Source organism: Vidua chalybeata, chromosome 1, assembly GCF_026979565.1.
Source record: "Vidua chalybeata isolate OUT-0048 chromosome 1, bVidCha1 merged haplotype, whole genome shotgun sequence".
Classification (NCBI taxonomy): Eukaryota; Metazoa; Chordata; class Aves; order Passeriformes; family Viduidae; genus Vidua; species Vidua chalybeata.
The window spans coordinates 87,719,653-87,738,242 of record NC_071530.1 but is presented as its reverse complement, the minus strand read 5'-3'; the positions used below and the strand labels follow the sequence as shown (position 1 = coordinate 87,738,242).

At 41.4% G+C, this 18,590-nt stretch overlaps 1 protein-coding gene across 2 annotated transcripts in view; it reads left to right on the top strand.

Moving 5' to 3' along the window:
- The window catches only part of EPB41L4B (erythrocyte membrane protein band 4.1 like 4B), a 164,099-nt gene that overhangs the window by 91,441 nt on the left and 54,068 nt on the right, over positions 1-18,590 (top strand). For both annotated transcript variants that reach the window (XM_053958232.1, XM_053958223.1), the window contains exons 16-17: positions 4,632-4,813; positions 10,139-10,254. In XM_053958232.1, the coding sequence (XP_053814207.1) occupies positions 4,632-4,813; positions 10,139-10,254 (298 nt within the window). The remainder of the gene's footprint in view (positions 1-4,631; positions 4,814-10,138; positions 10,255-18,590) is intronic.

The following is an 18,590-nucleotide window of genomic DNA, read 5'->3' as shown; positions in this document are numbered from 1 at the left end:
TGCGGTAATTGTTGAAGGTTATTCATCACAACCAGACCTAGAAGCCTGGGATTTTTTTAAACCACTGTTCAGCTATGGTATGGAAGGTCTAAATTCTTAGAGTCATCCATGAGGCACAATAGTTTGAGCCTGCTTTCTGCTATTGCCCCTCCAGCATCCCCATGGAGAGGAGAGAAGAAAGCTCCTCCATTTGCTCTCCAAGTGTAACTTCAGACAGGTGGAAGATGACTAGAGGAAGAGTGGGGAAAGGGGGCATGGGCAGGGTGCAGGAGTAAGCCTGCTTTGGGACACAGGTGGAAGATGTTTCTGCAGGGCTACACAGCTATGTTCTACAGGAGACTGAGGCTGGTAGCTGGGAGGATGGCATGAAAAAGCAATTGTTTTTTAAAAAAAACCCTTGTCACTCACAGGTTACACCAAAATGGGAGTCCTTGAATACCAGGCCTGTCATGGATGAGAGAAAAGTATTGACCTTAGCACATCAGAAAGATTAGGGCACAGCTCAGGAGGAATGTTTGTGCTGTTAAGTAGGAGTAATGTGTCACAGCTGAGGTTGTGGGGCTGGAAACCTGGCCAGTTTAGGAAAAGATCTGATGTTCTTGAGCATCACATGTTAAACATGAGTCAACAATCCCAGACTGTATTAAAAAATGTCATGTTCCAGTGTATAAACAGGAGTAGATCCTGTAGGACATGGAAGCAACCCTTCCTCTTTGAAACATGTTTTCAAGGTCTCAGCTGGAATGTGGTGCCCAGTTCTTAGCACCACATGTTGGAAGCAGAGCAGGGGGCAGCTGGGTGGACAGGGATGGTAAGATGTCTCAGAGCTGTATGGAATGTGCAACCTGTGAGGGGCAACTGAGGAATTTAGAGTTCTTCAGATCCTGATGGGAGGTGTAAAGGGCCATTTTCAAAAACACAGGCTTCTGTAGCAAGAAATAATTGAATTCTTAACACAGAATTCTTAGTGTGTCTGTGGTGGATGGGAGATAAAATAGTGGCTTAAATTGCAGTCAAGGAGACAGAATAAACAAAGAAATAAGTGTAGACATGCTGAGACACTGAAATTGATAGTGCAAGAGGGTCATGGAGTCTCTGCTAGTGAAGGTCTTGAAGGTTCAGTTCAGGTAAAACAGGCCCACGTACTTTGGTTTTGAAGGCCTTCAAAAACTTTTCTGTTCCCCGTTTTCCTATAGCCTCTTAAGACTGTTGTGTGTGTGGATTCTATACTAGACACATAGTTTGGTAAAGCAGTAGGTGACTGGAGCACATGAAATCTAAGAATGTCAACTGAAAACAGCTTTTTTGGTATAGTGTGAGGAGTGTAAAACTGAGACAGAGGTCTAGTAATGTAAATGAAAACTGTAAAATAGGAAAGGAAATTAGTAGATACATGATATTTGCCCTGTTCCTCAATGGGATGCCTTTTTGGTCAGAGGAAGTAATTATTGTGAATTTGAGGCTAAAGGCATCACTAACCTTCTTGTGAACACTGAGTGGCCTTTTTGAAGGTTCAGCCTGCAGAAACTGAATCCTCCGGAGTGTCTTTTCTTGAGTGAGGGACAAAGAGGAAAGAAATGTTTGCTTCCTTTGCACACTTGCCTGTAGGGCCCTGCCTCATTTTCCCTGAAGGACAGGAGCTGTCTGCATAGAAAACAGGTGGAGCTTGTTGAGAAAGCCACACAAGAAAAAAACAGCAGAGAAAGAGGAAACCTGCAGGACACCCAATTGATGTTTAAAAAGTAAACCAAAGATGTGATATTGGCATACTAGGATGGCCAGAAGGCAGGTGCAAGAGAAAGGATGAAAACTACTACCTGTCCACATAATGCACATAAGTCTAAGAGCGTTACTTGATGTCTGGGAAGCAAGTATAAATTCCTGGAGGTCAGGATATGAACACTTTAGAATATGGTCAAAAAGTTGGTTCACTGAAAGTAGTGATTTATTTACATCAATAGATTGAGAAGGATACATGAGTATCTTTTCTATTCAGGTAAGCCAGATAGAAGCAAGCAATAGAAAGCAAAGTTAGTGACAAAAGGATGCATTCAGTGGAAAAGTGTCAAGTCTCTATATTTAAGACAGTTGAAGAACAGAAAAGTGGAAAACATGTGATATGAGATAATAATAATGATGTCACCTTGTAGAAACTACAGTAAGATACCTAATATACCCCTAAAATATATATGAGAGAGTACATAGAAAAGGGACTTGGACTACTTAAGATATTTTTGTTTGGGTACTGTCAGCTTTTCTAGTTGGCAGGCTCTGGGGCTGCTGCAAGGCCTGTTGTTTCTGATTGTTCAGTAACTCCTTGGTAGTGAGGGTATCTGTGCAAATACCCAACCTCATATGCATCGGACATGCAAGAGTTGGCTGACCCTGAGATTAGTTTGCCTCGACATCTGTCAGCTGCTGTCAGCCCTGGAAGAGTGCAGATGACCACATGCTTTTACATGGCCGGCAGTTTGAACATGGGATTTCACACTGGACAGTGCTGCCTGGGTAGTGACACCCTGTCTGGAGCTTTGTGATCTGCTGTCCTCAAGGATTTCAGTGCATAGCTGAACATCAGCTTCGCTGGGCTAGCTCTTTACTTCTTTGATGTAAAGGTCTCCCTGCATTTTACATTTTACATGTTACTCCCCTCTCTGGAAAGTCAAGAAATACATCTAGAGAATTTGGTGCACATTTGTCCTCATGCCAGAGGTCAATCCAGTTGGCTCGTTCAGTTGCTCAGCTCCTTCTCATTTCAGCATGGAAGATACCTTGGGACCATAGCAGTATAAGGAGTCAGTGTAAGGATTTGGTGTGATTAATTTTAAAAAGACCAATTGAAAATCTGCTAAACCAGCCTGCCAGTGGGTGAAATGAAACTCCCAGCACGTTGGGTTTTGTGTCTTGAAAAAAATTGAATCAGATGGAAAAAAAAAAAAAAAAGATGTGCTGAGGCTCCAGCCCCAAACTCATTTCCCAGCAGGGTTTTAACCATGTGAACAAAACCACCTATCCTCTCAGTCAAAAAATGCCATGCCAATCCAAGGCCCTTGAAGGGAAAATGCAGGAGAGCTGCTACAATTAGTGTGCAATCTCATTAGCCTGTACCATTTCCCCCCTGTAGGCACTTGCTTGATTTGATTATAGCAGTAAAGATATAGTGCAGTTTGAAAAGACAGACCAGTCCTGTATTATTTGAGCTCACAAAAGCTGTCCCCTGTGGATCAGACACCTATTTCTATTGTTTCCTTAAGGCAAAAAAGCCATCAGAAGTGCCGTTATTGGCAGTGGTTGCTTCATGTCAGGAACCTGCCAAGATTAATATACACAACATTCCTCTCCCCGCCTCCTGCTTTCAAAAAGTAACCAGCATAAAAGTATTTTTCTATCAGTACCCAGTCAGAAACGTCATGTTGTCTGAAGTTGTTACTAAGAAGACAGTGGTTATTAATGATGTACCAAGCGGCATGTTTCAGTAGAACTTTGGAAATGATACAGATGTGTTTATTTACAGATGACTGGTTAATTTTGCTTTGAATCACTAAATAATCTGCAGAAAACATATGTAGCAAGTATCTTAGGTATCATTTATTCATTGTTCCTTTAATTATTCGGTTTGCCTTCATTTCATGTTGTCAGGTTTTTGGCTGCTGTTATTAATAAGAGCAAACTGAAAACCCATGCAGCTGAAGATAGAATTTCTTTAGCATATTTCAAATAGGCAGGGGATTCATCTTTTGTTGAAATGGATTGATTTACTGCAACTACTGTCTAATGCACTACTATAGAATAAGTTAAAACCCTATAAAAATTTTAAGCACGCCTCTGAGGAAAGCACATTCAAGTCATTTGCAATATCTACGTAGAATTATCTCAATCTTCTTTGGTTGCTGGAATGAAGAGAAAATATCACTTCTAGAAATTCATCGTAATTTCAAACAATAAACTGAAACAGTATCAGTTAAAGCTAACAAAGAAAAGCAGCACTGTAATTTGTCACCTCTCAGTTAGAGATGATGAGTTAAAATGTCAATGTGTCCCCATTTGCCAGCTATTGCAGACTGACGATAGTTACACTCCTAACTAAACACATGCAAAAAAACTCTCACCAAGACCCAAACTAGTTGTACCAGTACCAGTACAATTCCTTTTTGACCAAGTGCTATTTTGTATGTTGTTATCTGTAAAATGTTTTATTTCCTAATATTTTCCCTAAGTCAGAATTTTTTTATATAGCTATTTTTGCATCATAAATTTGAATATTCTCAGGAATGTAGTCTTACTCTGAGACTGTTCCTTGGTCTGCTCTTCAGACAATTTCACTTTAAAAGAGTTATTGTTTTCTGCTTGATGACTTTCCTATCCCAGGAAAGATTCTAACAGAGATTATGTACTGTGTAAAATCAAAAATAGTTCTGATCTTAAAGTCATACAAACAAGCAGAGGCATGCTTTTTTCTCATCACATAAATCTTGTGGAGATAGAAAACTGTAAAGATTTGGGATTTAAAAAAAAATTTATTTACAAAAATGCTGTGCATTTTTTCCCAAGAAAGTTTTCACTCTGTCTCTCTAAATGTACAATTGGTGCTACTGTTTACTGCTCTAATTTGAACTGGATTTATTTTGTAGCTATCCGTTGAACAACAGCGATCTGCATCCGTTCAACATTGAGGAGAATGGTGGAACTCCATACACCACAAAAATGGCTGCAAGGCACCACCACCACCATCGCCATCTCCACCACCACGCCAATTATGGTGCCCTTGCTCCAGAAAGCAAGGATATTGTTTCTGCAGTTCCAAATCCAACCAGTAAGTCCACTGCAGTGATTGTTATTTCAATGATTGTGCTGCTTTCAGGTTTATCTCGGGCACGGAGGCAAAGGAAAGGAAAACAGTGTGCATTTCGGTTTTACTCCTTGAAGAATGTGTTTCCTGTTATTATTTGCTAGCTTTGTAGCATGTGCAAATGAGACAAGATTTGCAGTTTCCTTGGTTTGCTACAGGGTTGCGGGATTTGGTGTTAGGTGGGTGTTCTATAGCTGAACAAATACCCCATTAGTCACAGATACTGACTCTCTAACCACTTGGCACAGGCTCCTTTTTCATTGTTACTATTTGTTTGTGTAGTTTCACAAACCTACCCTCATCTGCTATTGTCTTTTGCTGATCTGTCCAGCTGGCCCTCAGTCCTCATTGTTTGGATCTTGTTTTTGTGTCTGGGCACAGGCAGCAGAAATTTTGGAGCCCTGGACATACAGCATCTAGCTCTTAGTTTGGGTAACTGGAATAATTGCAAGCTTTAGCTACCAAGACTGGAATATTCTCGCTTCCTTAGTGGAGAAATTCTTGGCTTGTAGAAAGCAGTGAGGAGAGAAGCCTATCCATTTCTGATACAGTCTTGGGGAGTTTGGGTAGAAGTCTTTGCTGCTGAACGTCTACAGGCATTTTTAAGGGTACGGAGCTTGGCCAAATATTTTACACAGGAAATGGAAGAGAAACATCCCTGTCACTGAGCAGTCCTCCTTCCTGCTCTCCAGATTTACAATCTCTGCACTGTGAAGTGTGTCAGGCGCTGAAGCTGTATAAGAATATCAGATGATGGGCAAAACAAGATATGATCTATTATATTCCTTGTCTCTAGGAAACGTTGAGTTCTTCCTTTGCCCAGTTTTTGCCTTCATAACTGCAAATGTCCCTGAGATAGCTATCCATTATGGAATCTTTCACCCTGGTCAATTAATCTGATAATTTTCAAATTCCTGAAACCAGGGTCTTGGACTGTACTGGGTGACCCTGACTGTAACCGTCCCACCTCAGCAGTATTGCACAGGCATCTACCTGGACAAGCACTTTAATCAGACTTTGCTTCAGAAGATCAGAAACATTTTCTTTCACTTTCTTTCCCCAGGAGAGTGCGATAGTTTTGAGGTATTTGCATCTCGGCCCTGCTCTGCAGCCAGCGGCACCCCCGGGAAGGGAGCGCAGGCTGCGCCGCTGCGGGGCGGCTGCCCTGGCCCTGCGCGGGCCGGGCCTCGGCCGGGCGGTCGCCGGGCCGCCCCGCAGTGCCGGCCTGGCCGCAGGTGCTGGGGGCATGCTGGCAAGGCTGTGCTGGAAAACCTCTCCCGGCTATCAGCCTGGCACCGTGGGAGGCGGTGACCTTTCTGGGGTGGTGTGCCAGCCCATATTTTCCTTTCCCAAATTAGAGCTGAAGCATGCCAGGAAATTCATTCAGGGCCAGCTATGCTGCTGCTGAGTGTCCCGACCCAGAAGGCACTGCTGGCCCTGCTTCCCCCGACCCCCTCCTCGGGGCTCCCATCCAGCCCACAGCTCCGTGTCAGAGTCCCCTCCCGGTGCCCCGCTTCAGTCCCCGCAGTGCTGCTGGTCTCCAGCTCCCCACCGCCTGCCGTGGGCCCAGCTGCGGGACAGGAGGTAATTAAAGGAACAGCAAAAGCCACACAGCACAGGGTGTTTACTCCAGCACTCTGTCTCCTCTCAGGTCACACAGCTTCCCTGCTTCTCCTTATTTCAGAAATAACCTTAGGAAAAGCCTAGAAGAGCACAAGGGCAAACATCAGGGGCAGTTCTCTGTGCCCAGCGAGTGTTACCTGTGAGAGGAAACATGGCCCAGGAGGCTCCATGTCCTCCTTCAGACATGGGGAGAGCGAGCCCTCTCCCCCAAACTGGTGCTGGTGGTGGGGAGCAGCCTCCTGCATAGCCTGTCTGCTATGCTCTGAAGAGGATTTCAGAAGCCATGGCAGGTATGGATGGCAGCTGTTGCTGGAGACAGATTCACCTTTCTCTTCACTTTGTCTGCTGAAGACTGCTCCACACTGCTTGATGCAGGAGAATCAGTGCTGGTTCCTGCCCAAAGCCATTAGCACCGAGTGCTGATTCCCAGTTTCTCTAAGGGAGTGGAAAGGGATGGAGCTCCTCCAAGGGGAGGCTGTGGTGCAGCCATGCTGACTGCTCCCAGCTGAGCTGTTTAGGCAGCTGTGCATGCCGTGTGTCTTAATGCTGCCGTGCTGCCCCACTGCAACCCATTGCTGATCCGCTGTGGCACCTGTGCATCCGGCTGGAGGTGCAAAGCTGATTTCCCTTGAGAAGACAGTCCATGGTTATATCTGGCATGTTTATGCTGTGAGAGCAGTGGCAGTCTGGGTAGGAGCACTTCCCTTAAAACATAATCAGACTTACTCATTTGCAGCTTGGGGTGATGGGTTTAAGTGCCTTTTCAAGGTTGGTGCCCAGGGGACTAGGGTTGGTTTGTTTTTAATGGTTTCATTAAAATGCTGCTCAGGCTATTTCAGCTGAGAAAACTCTTGTAGACAGCATGTGGGAAAGGTTCATAGTGCATATACTGAAATGGTTAGGAGCATACTGGCTATTGGCCGTTTATGGAGGACATGGCACAGTGTGTGGGACAAGAAAAAATCAAGCAGAGAGGAAACACTATCAGCAGTCTGCCTCAGGAACGTGAGGACATGGGGGACTGATGTCTGACTCCAGGCTGTGTGGAAAGGCCAGTGCTGGGAAAGTGTTTCTAGGAAGTAAGTGGTCACTAAACTGGGGATGCTCTCAGGAAAGAGGGTGCTTGTGACCAAAATATCTCAAGTGGAAATGCCTGAAGAGCAAAAAGATCTCATGGGGCAAATATGCTATCCTAACAGAAACTTCCCCATAAGGCTGATAGAGGTGACACCAGCACTTAACCTACCTTGTGCTTTTCCATGGGACCACAGGTGTTTTGTGACTTGTTCCAGTTCCTGTGGACTGGACTCATCACTGAGCTCTGAGGTGGTTTTGAATTCATCTGAAGTGGAACATGGAGTGACCCACTGATATGTACCCACCATCAGACTGAGAGGGAGAAAGGATCTGCCTTTCTTCCACTTACATCTATTCTGAGAAATATTAAAATTCCAGTGCAATTAGCGGGACATGGGCAGGAGAGAAGGAAACAACAATGTGCCCAGCCAGGGTTCCTTTAAATACTAATGCATGTTTCCCAGCAAACACACAGCACAGGACTTTGTTACAGAAACAAACAGAAAACAAACCGGGGCCAGACCCGCCTGATTTTTCACATTCCAAGTAATTTGTCTGCTTCAATTACTGGAGGAAGTGAACTCCAGTGAAACAAATCTGATGTGTGTGTTTATGAAGCTGTTCAGCTCAGCAGAAGATGTTGTTTTCCTGCATTCAGCCTGATTCTTGTACTCACAATGCTACTCTTCACCTCAAAGCTAATGTACACAGATCACCTCTATTGGTGCAGCACATCTTCCCCCAGTGTATCCCAGAACCCCAGTCCCACTCTGTGCAACAGCAGTTGGCCTTACAGGGAAGAGAGGGTGAGCTGCTTGCTGAGCCTAATTGGCATGGCAAGGTCATGCATGGATTACCAGGTGCACATGAGCAGATTCACCGGCAGCAGCTGGGGCTATCCCTGGGAGCAGATGCCAACACGTATGCAGTGCAGTTCACAGAATTTTTATGACAGAAAATGAGCAATGGGAAGAGGGGACCCAGGTTCCCTCTTGAACTCTGGGCTGAGCTTGCAGGTTATCACTTCAAAAAAAGGCATCCTTTATTCCTGAGCAGCTCACTACAAAAGACCTTGCATAACCCTGAGCAGAGAATGGTCTAACACAGACTGAGTTTCAAACTGAAAACTGAGCTTGGAAAAACCATGGTGCTGCCAGATCCTTTCTTGGAATGAAAGCCTGGGTTTGCAAAGACTTAATGCTGACTCAGGAAATGTATGCCTTTTGTATGAATTAATTTTTTTGCCTTTTCTTTTGTTTGTTTTTAAGGTTGGGTTAAAAGGCTAAACTGGCCTGCTTTTCTTCCAGAGCTCTCAATTTAAACAACCACCCCCCCCCCCAGCTTAAAAATCTGTTTTAATTAATAGCAAACTTGAATAATTTAAATAAGGCACTACTCCCCCCCCCCCCCCCCTTTATTTTCTTTCTTAGGAGGAAATTAGAATGATTATGTTTCTTCAGAAAAACTGCCCATCATCATGTCTGATTTTATGGCTGCGGTAATTTATTCCCAGGGTATCAGGCAGTTTCACAATCTCATATGCACAGAAGTAGCTGTGATGTGAGAAATGCTGAACTCTGGCAACATTAACTTCTGATGAAAGACCACCAAGAGGAGGTCAATGCTGATAGTATAACCCTTTCTAGGGTATTATTACTTCAGGGTCTGATAATGTTTCACTAATGCCAAAAAACAGCTTTTTGGTTATATCCCTATAAGCTGGTTTTAGCAATTTGTCTCTAGTCAGCAAAGCCCTTAATGTATATTTAAACAGCTGTAGAATTAGATCTTGAGTGAGTAATATTTAATATTCTTAGGACAGCTTAACAACCTGATCCAAACCAAACTGCAGTCAGTGCAAGGTTTTTATTGATTTCAGTAGGCTTTGAATCAGACTCCACAGAACTGGATTGTTCCCAACTGTTATTATCTAGAATCCATGGCAAGAAGAAATACAGGAGGACACAGAGATGTGTTAAATCATCGTATGATGTTTATTTTTCTCAGAGTACTTGCAAATACGTATATATAAGCCACAGCATCCCCAAGATGATGACAGAGACCATTTAGGGCTGTTTGAAAAAATTTTTTTTCCTTGTCTTTCTGTGTCAGTGGCTTGCTCAAAATCTCTGTTGACAAAGCACAGCAAATTCCTGACAAAAGTCTTAAAGAGGCTGGCATATAAATAAAGATGTCTGAGAGAAGCCAAAAGCTATACTCTGATCTCTTTACACATCACATGTTTCAAGAGTGGCACCTTGGCTGCATAAATAATCCCTCTGGTGTCAACTAAGTTTTAGAATATAGAGGGAGTAGAGGCGGTGGGGAGGTAAAGAGAAAATATCTAGCCCAAAGCTGGCAAAAGCTCTGCTGAAATGAAAGGATGGGTGAGAAGGAGGAGGGGGAGGAATTGTTTGCTAAATAGAAAAAGGCAAAATGACCCAACAGGTATAATTATGAAACATTTTAGAGGGTCTTACAGAGAAGACGCCGTCTCTTCAAATGCAGTTGAGTATCTTGCTCTGAAGTTCTCTGTAGCTTCCCTTCAGACTGTGTCTTTTTCTTTCTTTCTTTTGGGCATCCTTTTAGAACTGAGCTCAGGACTTCCCCTTCTTTATGATGAAACTTCTCATCTGAAGAAAATAGAAACGGAGAGTATGAAGGTAGTTGGACCATGGCCAGCCCTGCACGTCAGCATGAACAAGGTATAGCATATACATATATACTTTTACATATATATGCCAGAGCACCTTTGTCACTTCATATTCAAAAGCTGCTGCTTTTTCACCTCCAATTCAAATCAACATTCATCTTCAACTGGCTTGCTTTTTAATCACCTCTCACCATCTTCTTATGGGACTGGGATTTGGTTTTTAGACTTAGCATTTCAATCAGCTTTGCCTTCTAAAATTTCAGAAGCTGCTGCAACAATGTTATGCTATAGTTTTAGTTTAGTTGTGAAGAGTTAGTCATCTAGGCAGCCTAGAGCTGTAAAAAAATAACAACACTTTAAGTGATAAAAAAAAAATCTTGTTTTTCTACATGAGGAGTCCATGTTATGCCATTAACTCCCCCTGGCATCTGATGTTAGTGGGTGTTTTATGAGACAGTTTTTGCAGGGGTGGCCAAACAGCCATGTCCTGCTGTTTCTGCCAGAGATCAGCAAGTCCATGTGGCTCCTCATATCCACGTGAGGCTAAATCCACTGTGCCTGAACTGGGATCCCTTGTTCTGAATCTGGATCAGGATCTCTGGTTTACAACCACACAGGTCCTGAGCTGGACCCTGTGAAGTCAATGAGAGCATTGCCACTGTCTTCAAAAGAGGTGGGTCCTCTTTTGAGCCCCCAGTGACTCTGTACAGACCTTTTAAAAGAAAAGTGGAGTTTTGAGAATTTTTTGTCTGCTCAAGGAAGAACTCAACTAAATTATTTTACCTTTCTTTTACAAACAGCCTTTTGTTATTGATATTACTTCAAAAAGTGTTAGAGAAATTAAAATCCAAGGGAACACGACCAAGTGTACCAAAAATACAAGCACAAAGGGACTATATATCTATATAGCAGAATCTTTCTCTTCTCTGAATGAGAAATTCCAGGAGATGGAAGTCAAGGCTAAAAATCAGTGAGCCAGGTGTTTCTAATGTGAAAATTAAATATTGGATTTTTTTCCAACATTACAGTTAATTGAATTTATTCTATAATGCAGGGGATTTACTATCATTAAGATTTCCTTGAACCATGTTCAGTGTTTGTCATAGGATTGTGGTGTAGTTCAGATATGGACTGCAGTCCTTATGCCTTATTAATGTAGTCATGGAGTAATGACCCGTGTCATGATTTTTGGGGATTTCTCAATGAACAGAGGAAGGTGGAATATTTTAGACTTTCTCCCAAATCTATTTGGTTTTCACCTGTGAGGAGTTCTAATTTTGTCTAGCTCAAGTGGGAATTAAAAAGATAAATTATAAAGTCAACAAACTGAGGTGAAATGGGAAAGTAGTCACCTTTCATTCCTATGTGCATTTCTCAAGTTCATCTTCTAGAAATATTCTCAACTGGTAATAAGTACAGCTTTTTATAGGCAAAGCTTGTTAAGCACTGACATAGTTTGCCAAAGGAAAATTCTCCATCTCAGACTCATCCAATGAATATCCAGGTCTTGTGAGAGGACTTGTGTAGTTCAGATGTGATTACTGATACTCTATCTGAACCCCAGTGGAGAACATTTGCTCAGGTGCAATGTCCAAAACATGCTTTAAAGGACTGTCCTACACTATTTGAGCTCACTGAGAGCTGAGTTTGGCATATTTAAAGGGCAAAAGTGAAGATGTGAGAGGTCTCCCTCCACACTGACCACAGTGCGCAATTGGGCAAACCAATCTGACCTGTGCTGCACAAAAGGTTGAAAGATGTGATCTTAATGGTATCCCTGTGATTTCAAAATGAGTAGATTTATGGTCTGTCTTCTTTCTTAAACTGAAAGCTTGAAACACTTTGGTCCTGTATCCCACCATACTGTGCAAGTAATCCAAATATTGTACCTGCAACTTCTGCCTGATCTCTGATCCTCTCGCTCGTCCATATTCACTGCAAGTCTGTGGAGGGAGGACTCAGCTCTTTTATAATTAGAGGTTTTCTTTGGCTTGTCCTGACAGCTCTAGAATCTTGTCCACAGTCAGATGGATTATTTTTTTAAGGACTAATTAGCAGAACCCAGTATCATAACAAGTCAGAGCTTCACAATAAATGCAGCTGCACAGTAAATGCAGCCTGTGTCTGCTATGATGAGTCTGCCATCAGTCAAAGTTTAGCTGATGAAAAAGTCTTGTAATGAGCACCAAGAGCTGCTAAATGCTTCTGTTTCTGGCAGAAGCTCAGCAAAAGGCAAGGCTAGAGACATGGGCTGTCTAATGAAAACCCTCCCCTGGCAGTCATAGAGAGATTTGGGTTTAAGAACTGGGCAGCATTCCCATGAACAGCAGCTACTATGTGAATGCAAAAGAGGCCAGCACTTCAAAATTTATTAAAATTACTGTTTTTAGCAATCTGAAAATTATACATACTCTTGAAACTGGCTCAGAGTCACCACTGGAAAGCATTTCAGTGATCCAGACCTTACATTACAGGCTATGGGTTGTGACCAACAAATCATTCTGAAGTTCTTTTGGCCTTTCACTTGTGGTTTCTTCTTCAAGCACCATTGTCTGACCTAGATTCTGGTGAAATGTGTATACAGAGCTCACAAAGCTAAAACAAATAAACAACAAGTCTCTGAGCTCTGAGCAGAGCCTGGAGTTGCCTCAGCAGATGAATTCTCCAGTGAAAGAGAGAGACATGCTGCAAATATTGAGCTAACCCTGGGCTGAAATGCCGTAGAGCACTGCCCAGCAGAAAGGTAACAAGGCAGGTTAGACCAGATTGAACAACCCCAAACTGTGACCAGAATGTTTAACTGAAAGTGGGGCCTTTAAAGTTCCTTTGGTTATGGTAGTTAACTAGCTACTCGGTCCAGCAGCAAACAAATTTCAATGAGTGTTCAATGTGTCTAGTTTCTGGCAAAAAAATGAAGCGTTAACTCCTCTCCTGCACCACTCCATTGATTTCTGGTCTACTAAGGGCTTTTTATGGCCTGCTCTTGCATCCTCCAAAATATTATGCTTAAATAAAACCAGTGAAGCTGTTACAAAGCTGTTTCATTTACTCTGTTTTTGATTAAAAACAAAAATAGGAACCATTTCCACATCTGTTGTGGAATTCCAATTTTTACTCCCTCCCTTCCTGTTGCTAATTGTTATTTTTTTCAAGCAAAGTGCTTTCAGGCTGGAATTTGTCAGGCTTAATAATCGACCCATAGGAGAATTAGCAAGAAATTGGGTAAATTAGATTCTGCAGTTAATTAATTTGATTGTCTGCTACAGCAAACTTTGTCTCATGGGAATGATGAATGGCTGTGTCCAGCCTCTTTTCCAGAGCTGTTTGGTATGGTGTACGTGTCTGTCCACCTACTGAATGATGAAAGTCTGTTTCAACTTGTGTTTCATGCCCTTTGGTGCTAGCAGACTCCTTAATCTCCAAGACAGACAATCCTAAGTGTTGTAGCTGTGAATGTATTTCTGATTTTCTTCTTGGAAGCCTTTCATTAAAAGATATGTTCTCCCATCCCCCATTACTTTGTATATATATGTGTGTGTGTATGTATTTCTGTGTGTGTGTTGTGTGTATGATATAAAGCCAAGAATGTTTTGTTAGCACTTCTGAAATCTTGGGAGTCTAGTATATTAGCCCAGCTGTAATTATTGCATAAAAGTAAAGAATAATAATACATTTCAAATTGTTTCTACCTCTTTTCCTGATGTTATGCTCACCCTTTCCCTACACCTGTGGGTCCTAAGGTTGGTGATTTCATTTTGGTGGGGTCAGAGAATTATGATGGTCATAAAATCACGGAACCATTTAAGTTGGAAAAGACCTTTCAGACCATCGTGTCCAACTGTTAAGCCAGCAATGCCAAGTCCAGCACTAAACCATGTCCCTCAGTGCCACATCTACACATCTTTTAAATACCTCCAGGGATGGTGACTCAACCACTTCCCTGGGCAGCCTGTGCCAATGTTCTCTCCAGCCATGTCCATGTTTTCTTCTTTTTCCTCACTCTACAATATACTTTGGATCCTTTTGTGTGTTTTCAAACAAGCTTTTACATCTTGCTCTTTCTTCACTGGTCTACACATCTTCTCATTCCACCCAAATTTACTGTATGTGGTGGCCTTTATATATATATATGCTATATATTATGTCTTCACTCTCCTTATTGCCCCTAAACACAAATTTGTCCATGTTCAGGTCTGCACTTTAACTGGCCATGGGTGAGTTGTTTATAGCCATGGGTCCCCAGTGCCAGACTGTGGTCTTTGTGCTGTCACTCCATATCAGCTCTTCTACACCATGTTCTGTGTTTTCCCTTCTCAAAGCCCCTGTTTTCATATCAGCCCTACATTGCTTTAAACTACATGTTTGTGCTAGAGTCATAAATACCTAATTCTACAAAGAATACTGGTGCTACTGCTTTCTATATAAAATTATTGCTGCTACAGCTAAGCTTAATAGAACAAACCTGCAGGCAGATTGAGAAAGGTTCAGACAGAGGCACCTAGATGAGCCTTAACATTTTTGCAAACTCTGCTCAGAACTTAAGGCCTTTTCCTAGCAGGGCAAAACTATATTATAGGACTGCCCTGCCCTATATTATAGGACTGCCCTGTTACACAGGTTGTCTGCTTCCAAATGACACCACCTGCAAAAATCTGTGGAACTACCTGCTCCCTGCATAACAGCAATGCCCAAAGCCACTGGAGTTCCAAAAATCATTTGTAGTTTAAGAAAACCCACAAAATGAACCCACCTTTTTGATGTAGCTGAGACTCTTCTGTGTGATACACAGATTAGAGGGTATATCCCAGGAAACACAGCTACCATGGTCCTCTAAGACTGTCATAAAGCTCAGAGTGACAGAGGTAGGATTTAATGATATTGAGCAGTAGCATTTTATAAAATAAATTTGATAGCAAAATTAAAGAGGCTTACTACAAGGATATAAGCATATCAAGATTTATGGGGAGTTATATTTTTTGTTAGACCAATTAATAGCTAACCTGAGGAAAATATTCTGTGTCTGACAGCTTAATGAGGGGTTTGTTTGTTTGTTTTTTCAATTGTATTTTTTTTCCAATAAAAAATATGCAGTTTCTGCTTGTAAACTTTGCCTCAAATAAGAATAAGACATAATTGTACAGGTCTTATCATTGTGGTATCTGTTCATAATTGGTGATAGCTGTGACATGGTTAAAAGCAATAAATTTCCTGGTGAAAAAGGGGCAAAAGAGTCTGTAGATTTCCATGCACATTTGCAGATGTAGTTGGGTCCCAGGAAACCTCACTTACCTAATGTGTTTTCAGAACCTATATATTTGTGTTGTCTTTGTTAAATTTTACCTCCTACTAGTAGTGATGACTAGCGACAAAAATAGACCTGCATTCCTAAAGAAAATATTCATTATATTCTTCAGTTCTCTCCATTCAAACACATGTTTTAAACATGCTGTTTGTCTAAGAAGAGGCTATCAGTAAATTCACAGAGGCACAAGATCATGAATTTTGCTCTTGGTGCAAAGTTTGATGTGGAACAAAGCATGAACCTTTTAAAGCAGGACTTGGAAATGTTATCTACAGGAGTCGTATTACTGTGTTTCATGCAACTATTTTTATATTCTGTATGTGTACTTAATATTCACTTAGCTTTGCAAACCAAAGTCACTGTCATCATTACCTAACACTCTACAAATCTGCCTTCAGTTCTAGTACCAGCAAATGTAATTTAATTTAAAGTAAATGTTTGGGAGGAGAAAAAGCAAATGTAAGACTACAGTAACAAAAAGAAAAAAATGCCTCTAATTTTATATGTGTATATATTTGAGCTTGTTTGACTTTTTCCATTTAAATGCAATTCTCCAGTGTTCTCCTTCCATGGAAAAATAAAATTCTGCATTGATGGTGAAAAAAAGTAAACACATTGCAGTTATTGAGATCAGCAGAATTGGACATGGAAAACTGGAGTGTTTTCAGGAATCCTAATGGGTTTTTTCTTAATTTCTAAACCTTTTAGGATGAGTTTAAATTGAATTGCTAAGCAAGAATATAATCTCTTTCAAATGCAAGTTTGATTCTAGGACTTTCACTTGAAAAAGGCATCTAAGATTCTTTTGACTTGTGTCTAAAAAGTTATAAAATAGGAAATTTCATTAATGTCCTGCCATGCTTAGCATTGTAATCATTTCCAAATAGAATACTCTGAGTGTATAAATTAAAACAAAATGTTAATAACTGCCAGCCTGGCTCAACAAATGAATGCCTAGCTGCTCTCTTTATGCTGCGAACAGTGAAGATTCTGGAAATATAAAATTTCTTTATTATACAGCAAAATAAAGAAGAATACAGCTTTCATTCTTTTAGCAATAGTATGTGGACATTCCTAATGCAGACAGATCTTTGATTTTCTTACAAACTAGTGAAATCAACCACAGAAGATTCTGCATGTGCTTTTGTAGCCATGAAATATTTTATTTTCTTTTTCTTGATGACAGTTATACTTTAGGAGTTAATCTGGGAGATGAACAAGCTTGTATGTAAAGATTAGTGGCATTAGGGAAAAATAGGAACTTATATAGATGTTTAGAAGTACTAATAGTTTGCAATAAGGAGGTGCTGCTTTGTTCTCTGATTAAAGTTTACTTTTCATCTGGATCCTCCGTGCTACTGACTCTGTGTGTAATAGTCTCAGCTAATCAGCTGTGGGAGAGCAGAATTCAGCAGTGATTTGGGATGTGTTAGTCTGTGGCAGAAAAGACTGCCACTGCCAAGGCAGGCAGGCAAAGAAGCCTTTGACATGTGTCCAGAAGCTAAAGAAGGCCTGAGTCAGTCCAAGCACTCCCACGCCCTGTGTGTGGTTTGTGTGCAGTTGGCATTTCCACTGGGGCAGGGAGACGTGGTGGCCTTTGGCTGCTGGCTCAGCAGCTGCTGAGCAGGACAAGGCTGAGCAGCAATTGCAGCAATGTCTGCTCTTCATGTCTGACCAGTCACTAAAGGTGCTGCTGCTCCTGTTGCAGTGCAAGCAAAGCAAGTTTTGCTTGCTTGAAGGTGAAACCCTTAAAGTGTGACCCAAACATGGACTAAAGCTGAACTGAATGCCTAGCACTGGCTTCTGAGAAGTGTGCACCTTCTAGCAGCAGCTTTCTCTTTCTCTTTCAGCCAGGTCAGTACTGAATGGTTCATCAGTCAGAACTGATGGTTCAGTATTTGGACCTCTCAAGAATCTCAGTGTGGGACTTGCACATCAGATCTCACACTGAGGATCTCCATTAAATGGAGTCATCTGCACAATACTAAATACAGCAGGAGATTTAGATATTTTGAATATTCCCAGCTATAGGGCAGCCCTGGGTCTTTTTCTCTTCCTCTTGGTCAATGTGGGAAAATTGGGCAGTGGAAGAAGAGCAATAGGACTGAAAAATATCTATATCCATCTGAATAATAGAGGGATGGAACTTGGGAACATTTCTTGTTATGAAACAAGCTTGTCTCCTAAACAAGCCTCAATTGTCTTGCTATAGCAAGTAAAATACAATTGTTTAATCTTGCTTGACTGAAATGTTATTTAATTGGTATATAGTGTTAAAACAAAGGTGAGAGTTTGCATGGCCTTTAGAAATACCACTGCTTAATGTGTTGTTTTTTCTGCTGTTAGAAATCAATACACATGAACGTTGGCAGTAATAACAGCCTTTTAAAATAGGTTCACTTTGTCTACCAAGAATATTGGTGAAGTAAAAGCTGTGCTTTCTTTACAAATAATTTTGTCCTTTTGATTATCTCCACTTCTCAGCTTCACTAGTATCCCAGAAAAGACACCTATGGCAATCAAATATTTCATGTTTGGGTTTGGTGGTTTGTTTTTTTTTCATATACTTGCTAAACTACTATTTTAATCAAGACTGAATAGATGACTACAGTTCCATAAGTTGCTCCAGCTAGACACTGTCACTTTTCATTTTATGTATTTTCTTTTTCCCTTAGGAGAAGACTGGGAAGAATGGGAAGTCCAAATATATCTTCCTCTAAAAAAAGTGAATGTAGCTTGACAAATAAACATGTAAGAATTATTAGGAATTTGGCGGAGAAAAAAAAAATCTCATGACAAGCAGTCCTTTAACAGACAGTTGTTCAAAATCACACCCGGCAGCTATGGAATTTTGGATGCAGAAGGTTGCTAGACCAACCTTGCTTCTACATAAATGTCTTGCAGACTCAACAGAGTTCTGCTAAGGTCTGGCTCTTTTCCTCCCCAGTGTTTGCTGAACAGTTTCCTCAGGCAACACAATTGCTTTTGGAGTGACTTGCTCCACTTGCAGAAAGCGTTCCCCGAATCTTGATATTCCCATTTGTCTGTGCTTGCTTGAGGACCTGAGAAGAGTCAGTAAGATTGTA